General features: G+C 50.7%; 1 protein-coding gene across 2 annotated transcripts; it reads left to right on the forward strand.

The window, feature by feature from the left end:
• Positions 1-4200: 4200 nt before the first annotated feature.
• Positions 4201-6776, forward strand: ID4 (inhibitor of DNA binding 4). 2 transcript variants are annotated; one of them, XM_064443689.1, is made up of 3 exons: positions 4201-4883; positions 5620-5678; positions 6126-6776. In XM_064443689.1, exons 1-2 carry the CDS (start codon positions 4478-4480, stop codon positions 5631-5633), a joined length of 420 nt encoding a protein of 139 aa, XP_064299759.1. In that variant the 5' UTR covers positions 4201-4477; the 3' UTR covers positions 5634-5678; positions 6126-6776. The 2 variants fall into 2 exon arrangements, with proteins under 2 accessions (XP_064299759.1, XP_064299758.1); XM_064443688.1 differs by having other exon boundaries at positions 4201-4876.
• The last annotated feature ends 1995 nt before the right edge of the window (positions 6777-8771 follow it).

Consider the following 8771-nt stretch of genomic DNA (forward strand, 5'->3'; position numbering starts at 1 on the left):
TCTGACAATGAATTGTCCCTGGTGAGGAGTGGTACCAGAAGACCAATGGATTTTGGTATGTTGCTAGTCTGCGGAGTGAAATGACTTGTCTGTGCTCCCCAAATGCCCGATGAATCTTCCCTGACCCATTCTGAGGACCCGTGGGGCAGCACTGGAAAGGCGGCAAGCAATCTCACCACCAGCCTGGCGTCCAAGGGGACACAGGCATATTAGAATAATAATCCAGTAGAAGATTTACATATTCTTTCCTCCATCTCACTCCTCCACCCAGTTTTTCATTTCATATCACTATCCCCTGTTGCCAAGAGGAGTTTATCTAAGGCGTTTGGTAAGGGAGCACTAAACACATTACAGTGCTATTTTAAATGACATCACAACTAACTAGATATTTTAATTGAAGGTAAATAACCAACATTATTGCCATTTGAATGATAGCAATAGTGGAGAGTAATGGCACCACTGAGGAATCAATTGCTATTTCCCTCATAAACCATAAACCATTCAGAGATTTATAATGCTTTTTTAATGATCAGCCCTTCTAGGTGTTGAGCAGCTCCTCCGAGACCCTAAGTCTTCTGGTTGCCTGCTGAAGTCAACAGGAGTGGAGGGCAGTGGGTCTCAGTATCACATATCTTTGTGCTCACCAGGATGAAACTTGTCGCATCAGTTATCAGCCTCAAGCAAAGGAAAGCTTGGGATTTTACCACACTGCTCTGATACAGTGTGTGCCAAGCCCCAAAACAGGGACACTTGACTCAACCACTGTTTCATAACCTGCTTAAGAATAAAAACGCATTGTGCATTTGTGTGCATTTCATGCCCTCTTAAGGTAGGTACAGCAAGTAACCTTGTGTAAGAAACCACATTGCTTGCTTCCCTCTGCATGCCTAGATGTGTACCCTTTGAATTTTATCTGTCCTGAGACTATTTTAACTAACGCGGTACTATCCAGTGCACCAGCTGGTTCAGTGGCATCGTATCATGCACAAACGCCTGTGGATCCAAAGTGCTGTCAGAGGAAATGTCCCCTGTGTTCTGTGCTTGGAGGGACTGTCCCCTTCCCTGGTGCCATGACCCAGAGACAGTGTCAATGTCTCAGGTTTATTTTTCCAGCTGGAGTCAACAGCACGTTCATATACTCAGACCTGCGCCAACAGATTCAGCCTCCTTTACTCATGAGAGTATTCTCATTGAGTTCAATGGGATTATCCTCATGACAAAGGGGATACAAGGCCCATCATTACATTTTCGTTTTTAACTTGCTGTACTTTTGTTTTGAATCAAAAACAACCTTTTTAAGCTGCAGAGAGCACCTATGATGTGATCTGAACTCATCAATTCTCTTTTAATGGACCAAACTGGCCCATTCAAGCACTAGAACAGATCTTGCAATAATCTTGCAAGAGCTGGTTACAATGGCAATGAATCTCCCCTCTGGATGTGGGAAAAGAGCACAGAAAAACACAGCCAAGACAGATGAACTCCTCCAGCCAGCCAGGAAGGAACCACATGCTTAAAGATGCACAGAATTTATTTTAAAAATCCAAACTTGGTCTAGTGAAAAAAAAAGGAGCTTTAATCCCTATATAATCATGTCATGAAAAATATTGCTGTTAATAGGACAAAATAATGAACAGTAGCCACTGGCCCTCTCTTGTGCAGGTCTTCAGGGGTGAGGAGTTTCACTAGATCTACCTCCATTGCTAACATTCTGGGGTTTCCAACCCATTTCTAGAGCAATTTACTTAGCATCTGGTGCACATCCAATCTAAATTTTGAAAAGGCAGCCGACCCAACCTGCTCCCACTTAAGTCAATGACAAAACTCCCATTGACTTCAAGGGGAGCGAAAGCAGACCGGTTGTTTACGGGGAATTGGTGCCTGTTGTTCAGCAGAGCATGTCGGACTAGCATGTATCAACTTCATGTATCAAAGGGAGTTACTAGAGGAAATCCCCTGAATATTTATGCGATAGTCAGAGGGGAGGGCTGTTTTTCTCTCTCCCACATATCTCTACTGTGATACATCCGCCGTGTGAATGCACGCAGTCATCTTTGCAACTTCAGGAACGCTAACAGACCCTTGGATTTCCCTTTGCTCCCTCTGCGGTGGAGGTAGCCCAGTGGAAAAAGAGGTCTGCAGCATATCGTGGTTCTTCACGGGTTTCCAGAAATACTGAGTCATCTTCAAGAGCCAGCGTGGTCTCAGTGGATTTGCTAGAGTGCTGCTACAGTGTGTGTGTGTGTGTGTGTGTGTGTGTACAGAAATAATCTGTCCGAATTAGCTTTGGGAGAGCTAAAGGGGAACCAGTTACATACTGGGGTTTCCCAGAGATTTCCAGTGAGATCAGACAAGCTCCCACAAGGGATTCAGTACAAACAGAACAACCTGATATTACAGTGTATCTAGTTTCACGCAGATTTTAATTAACTGGGACCAGCAAGATTTGAGCCTTCATGCTCACCGTAATTTACAAATAATTTTTTTTTAGACAGCACATCAACTCTGTCCATATTAGTAGGACTCTGGGAAGCAGACGAAGTGTAACCATACGTATGCTTTAAGGCCCATATATATTTCCACCTCATGAGACCTGGAGACTGCAGGGAGGGGAGTTTCATAGAATAAAAGCAGTGACTGCAGCAGAATTGGGATCATCCAGCCTGTAGCTAATGGAAAGACATCTTCCCATCACATCGTCATGATGTAGCATACAAATCTAGACCTCAGTCAGACATTTACTCCATGCACTTAGTTTTTGTGCCTGGAGGAGCCCAACCACCATGGATGGCACTGGTAATGCAGGACAAAATGAGGAAAACGAGAGTGTGAGTATTTGTAAGCAAAATCTCAAAACATATGTTTTTAAAGGGTGAGAAAGAATGGAAGTGTGCTTCATTATATACTTCAGATGATACAGTCTCACCGCTCATTCAAGTTCTGGGTTTGACAGCTTCCCACTGTATCCTTTATATATCACCCATTGTGACTAAGCATTGAGGGAACATGCAATCATTAATCACCATTATGGATTTCTTCCCTTCTTCTCTTGGGTTTGACTTAAAAGCCTAGGGGCAGATCCTGCAGCTTTTACTCCTTCCTGCAGTCCTTTGCCCAAGCAACCAGCTCTACTTCACTCACAGAGAGCTCGAAGCGCTACAGCATCTGTGGGATCAGGCACTCAGTTTCTTACGCCAGCATCCCATTCAGATATGCAATGGCTCTTAATCCTTAGCAGGAATTAACGGAAAGTTTGAACGCTGCATTATTAAATTAAAAGGTTACAATCTGCCACGAGATGACTGAAGGAGGACTCAGGAGTATGTCTGTTAATTTTAATGCTCTGTCTCAAAGTACAGAACTCTGGACATTTCCAGCATCATATTTAAAACATGTTACATCTACTAATACGTGATCTGGTGCATTAATGGACCAAATTAAGTTACAGGTATGAATTTTACATAAAACGGATTAATATTATATGTCATGGAGGAATTTTAAATACTCCATCTCCATGCATTTTTAATAGTTATGTGCTCTAATTTAATGTTCCCAGGCATTGCTTTGCTTGAAGTCCCTAAACCCTCCTCCTTCCCCCTCTCCCTCGCTCCCCCTCAAGTTTTGCTTGGGATTTTCCCTGCCTTTAAACCGGCGTCCCGAAGTCCCTCAAAACAGGGACAGCCCCGGGTGTCAAGCCGGGCCGAGTCTCCGACACCGAGAGGATAAAAACGCGTTTCGCGACCCGAGGAGATGCCATCCCTACCCAGGGCGGGGGCGGCCGCCTCCCTGCCTCCGGGCAGGCGGCGGGGAGCGGCGCCGGTGGCGGCGGGCTGAGCTCGCCCCCGCGGAGCAGCGCGCCGGGCCGCGGAGGCGGCGCCGAGAGCCGCTGGGCGGTGGGTCCCGCCCGCATTCCCGCAGTTCTTCCACCCCGGGACCGCCTTCCTCCTCCTCCTCCTCCTCCGCCACCGCCGCCACCGCCTCCTCCTCCCCCGGGGGTCAGCGCCGGCCGCCCGCCCCCTCCAGCAGCGCCACCGCCCCCCCGGCCCCGCTGCCATTGGCCGGCGCTGCGTTCCGGGGGGGACACGCGGCGCTCTGATTGGCTGCGGCGCGGTGCCGCGGCGCCCCCCTGCGCTCCCCGCGCCGCGCTCGCCTTGCCCCGCCGCGGCGCCGCCCGCCGCGCCCCGCGCTATATAAGGGGCGGCGCGGGCAGCGGCGGCGGTAGAGGCGGCCGCGGTTGTAGCCGAGCAGTCGGGAAAGGAGAGGTGCTTTGGCGGCTCCGCTGACTGTCGCGCGGCCCTGCCAGCACTTCCCGTCACGTCCCCGGGGGAGGGAAAAGGGGGCGCGCCGGTAACGCCAGCGGGGCTGCGGCCGTAACCCGCTCCCGTTGCGTCGCGGGCGGTGCGTGCGCGGCTGCCCGAGGTCGCAGGAGGCGGCGGCAGCGGTGGTGGGAGAGGGAGGTCTCCCTCCCTGCGGCACCATGAAAGCTGTGAGTCCCGTCCGGCACCCCAGCCGCAAGGCGCAGCCCGGCGTGGCGGGCGGCGGCGGGGGACACCCGGCCCTGCGGTGCCTGGCCGAGCACAGCGGCTGCAAGGGGGGCCCGCCGTCGGGCGAGGAGCCGGCGGCGCTGTGCCTGCAGTGCGATATGAATGACTGTTACAGCCGGCTGAGGAAGCTGGTGCCCACCATCCCGCCCAACAAGAGGGTCAGCAAAGTGGAGATCCTGCAGCACGTCATCGACTACATCCTCGACCTGCAGCTGGCTCTGGAGACGCACCCGGCGCTGCTCCGGCAGCAGCAGCAGCCGCCCGCCCTGCACCCGGGCGGCTGTCCCGCGGGCACCCCCAGGACCCCGCTGACAGCCCTCAACACTGACCCGGTAAGAGGTGCGTGCCACGCCAGCCCGCAGCTCGGGAGGAGGGTAGCGGCACGGCGGCCACGCCGGCCGCCGCGGGGGCGCCCCAGCGATGCCGCTCCGCCGCCGGCCCCGGTGGCTCTGCCGCGGGTCCGCAGCCCCCGGAGGGGACGGGGCTGACGGCGGGCGCTGAAAAGCCTCGGCGGTGCGCGGTGGGTGCCTGCATCCCCCTGGTGCAGGCGGGCACCCGCACGGTGTTTACCGTGTAATTACAGCCTCTCGAGGGAGTAGCTGTAATCAGCGTGTTTGCACACACGGGAGCAGACGCGGCGCTCCTGCGCTTCCCAGCCCTCCGCGGAGGGTAGCGAAGATGAGCGGGTTTGGGGGCTGCGCACGGTTAACGCCATCGGCGCAGCGTGCTTTGAGGAAGGGGGAAACAGCGTCTCCCGTCCGCGGGACCCCCCGTGGCAGCCCGGGGGTGCATGCAGCCGGGGCGCGGCGTGCCCCAGCAGCCCTGTACCCCCGGGGCCCCCCCGGGCACCCGCCCGTAGGGAGCTCTGCCGGGGCCCCCCTATGCTCCGTCCCCCCGCAGCGCTGCCGGGCCCCCCCATTGCTTTGTCCCCCCGGGCCGCTGCCCCGCCAGTGCAGCCGGGTCTCCCGTGATCGTTCCCCCGGCAAAACTGAGGTGGTGCCCTGTGCGCGGAGGGGGATCTGTGTCTTGTTGAACCCCCCCACGTCTAACTTGCCGTGTCTCGTTGCTTGCGCAGGCTGGCTCTGTTAACAAGCCGGGAGACAGCATCCTCTGCCGCTGACCGCCGCTCCCCAGGTGAGTGCGGGGCGTGTGCGGGGGGGGGGTTGGGGGGGCAGCGCACCCCTCCGGGGCGCAGTGCCTGGCCTCGGGCCGGCCGCGCCACCTCCCCCCGGGAAACCTGCCGGAGGGAGGGACCTCAGCTCGGCGAGAGATACTTGCAGGAGGCTTGGGTTTTATTTTTAATTACGGGTGGTTATTTTATTTTCTTTAATTACCGTGTGTTTTGTGTGGTTTTTTTTTCTTAACACACCCCCCCCCGCCCTCCTCCTCCCCGGAGCGCTTCTGGCTGCGCCGTGCAGCTGCGCATCCCTCCGTCTGGCCCAGGCTCTGGGAGCTGCGGTTGTTGTTTGACCTGGTTTGTTTTGGGTTGTTGATCAAGCATGTCTTGTGTTGTGTTGGTGGCGCCAGTCGGTCTGGAGCGGAGCGGTTCACACACCCCCTCTATTCATTCCTCTCCCACAGGTGTGCGGCGGCGCCGCGCAGAGGCACCGCGGGGGGCGGGCGGCGGGGAGGGGGGGCCCGGCCCGGCCCCGCCGCACCGGAGGAAGGAGCCATCCAACCCCCCCGAGCAGTTCCCAGGCTTCATCCCGGCAGAGGCAGCCTTTTCACCGTTTTGCACGTCCGTAGCGGTCCCCCCCCGCCCCTCCTCCCCGTGTGTGTGTCCCGTCCCGTCCCGTCCCCCCCCGCCCCGTCTCTTCTCTTCGTTTCCGACCAGATGTGAGCGGTGCCTCCCGCGGTGGCAGGAGGGTGTCGGACTCGAGCAGGAAAAAAGTTGCCACCTCTGCCCCGGGATAGAGGACCGAGCCTAAACCAGACTTTAGAAGCGTTGTAACTCTTTAAGGGACCGAGCAGCTGAATCTTGAAGCTTTACTAATCTCCCAGAGCATTTGTAGATATATTTGACATCTATTGTTTAAAATAGATGGCTATTATTGGGGCCCAGGGAACTTTCTTCTCCCTGCAGGAATGTTACATATTGTATAGATAAATGAGTGACATTTCATACTGTGTATATATAGAGATGTTCTATAAGTGTGAGAAAAGTATATGCTTTAATAGACTACTGTAATTATAAAATATTTTTAATTAAATATTTTTTGTAAATATTATAAAGGTGTGTACGTTTTTTTTTAAATCTGTGGGAATATCTCTTTAGAAAACTACGGCTCAAGTACGGAGCTGCTGATATGGAAATACCTTGAATGTTTAGGGCGTTTTTTTGTCCCCAAATGTCCTTTAGACTCGGAAGTTACAGCGATAGCTAGTAGTCCTGCATGATTGCATGAGATGTCTAATTGCAAATAAACTTGTTTGGAGTCCACGCAAGCGTGTTTTCCTCAATCTAGACTTAAAATGTTTGTAAGTGTATTATACAAATTGAGACTACACTTTTGTCGTTTAGGCACAGGCGTTTTTAGCGCATTCTATAAAAGTAGCAGTAAGATGTAGTGGTTTTTTTACTGAGAGTAGAAAAACAAATTTATCTAGTTTTTGCATTATGGGGGCGATGCTTTAGAACTTTAATCAGCTTTTTTTAAAATTCTGCTGTTGCATCAGATGAAGAAATTTGTTCTGGAACTTTGTTTAGCACCAAAAGGTTTTATTGCAAACTTGTGTTCCTACAGCCTAATTGCTTAAAAAGTGAAAACAGTTCTCTGCTTGCAACCAAAGGGCAAACCATTAACAAAAACATTTGCTGTTTCCTTCGTCCAAAGAGTATTAATACTGAACTGCAGAAGGGCACGTGGGCAAAGTCATTATGATCAGTGATGTAAATTCACCTTAAAATGAACTTAAGTAGACCAAAAATAGGATAACTGCGTCAAGATCATTTTTCTAGTACAAAATGACTTTCATTTCACTGCAGCTATGTTACAGTTAAAATCCTGTTTAATCTCTGTGATGTGTAACTACATGTGAACATTAAACTAGATTTACCTGTCTTTAACTGTGATTCTTCAGCTTATTTCTTCAATCCTCTGAATTTGCACATTCTCTTCACTTTTTTCGTACATGCCACTTGACGGGCAAATTCGTTTTACGCAGGCTTTTGTACAATCAAGCCTTGCAGACTGTAAACTCATGTCCAGGCTCTGTGAAAGGTGCTCGTCTTGTGTGATCAGTAGCCTGCGCACTAGTGAAACGGGATTTTCAGAGTGGGAGAATTAAGTAGGATTTAATTGGGTGCTTTGTAAATAGCTAGCCAACTGTGTGTGTAACATGGTCTGTTTGACTAAAAAAGAGGGGATTTGTTTCAGATTATACAAGTGTCAAAAGTACTATAACCCAGGGGAGGACTTCTATTAAGTTAAATATTTATAAGGAAATTAACTGCTGGGGTCATTAGCTATTGACTACAGTGATAATGTCAACAAGATGAACATTTTCTTAATCAAAATAATTGTGTAAAGATCAAATCAAAAAGTGGCTAACACATCTGAAACCATAAGGCCTCCTGTCCCTGCAAATGCATTGAAGATGGGGGGCATTTCACAGGCTGAGCCCTGACTTGAGGGATGGGGAGTGGGTCCTTGTGTTGTTTTGCTCAGATGTTATAATAATCGTAGTGTAATGAGCAAAATACATGTTCTTGTAATCTTAAGTCACGAACCTCTCCTCTGGTGTCTCCAACTAATTCAATGACAGTAAGAGCACTATCAATAGGATTCTTTTACTGCAGTTTGGGAATTCTTACTGTGTTTCAAAAATGGAAAAGCACCATTTTTCCAAAGGAATGGTTTAAATTTACATTAGTTTTCTTTGTTTATCCTGTTAATATTTGTAGTCTCATGCTTATTTCAGCTTGTATAGCTCAGCTTATTTTGTATACAGTTTTTCAGTAACATTAGTTCACGATACCCTCCTTCGCTTCTATCCACTGTTGCCAAATTACAGTACTCTGTTACACAGAAGAGGAAGCAAGTAAAAGGTGCTGTCTTAAAATACGAAACTAACCTGTAGAGTTTCTACATATCAAAAGCTGGCGTATCCTGGGAGAGCTGATGAATCACTGAACTACTCTTCAAGGGAGAGTGTACCAAATCCGGGATTGTTTCAGGTCAGGGCAATCTCCCATTGAGTTCAGCTGCTTGCGGATTTGGTTTGGCT

This window comes from Phalacrocorax carbo, chromosome 2, assembly GCF_963921805.1.
Source record: "Phalacrocorax carbo chromosome 2, bPhaCar2.1, whole genome shotgun sequence".
NCBI lineage: Eukaryota > Metazoa > Chordata > Aves > Suliformes > Phalacrocoracidae > Phalacrocorax > Phalacrocorax carbo.

Coding starts and splice junctions, on each gene's coding strand:
- ID4 (XM_064443688.1), top strand. CDS start 4,478: ATGAAAGCTGTGAGTCCCGTCCGGCACCCCAGCCGCAAGGCGCAGCCC. Junction 4,877..5,619: donor CAGCCCTCAACACTGACCCG/GTAAGAGGTGCG, acceptor TTGCTTGCGCAG/GCTGGCTCTGTTAACAAGCC.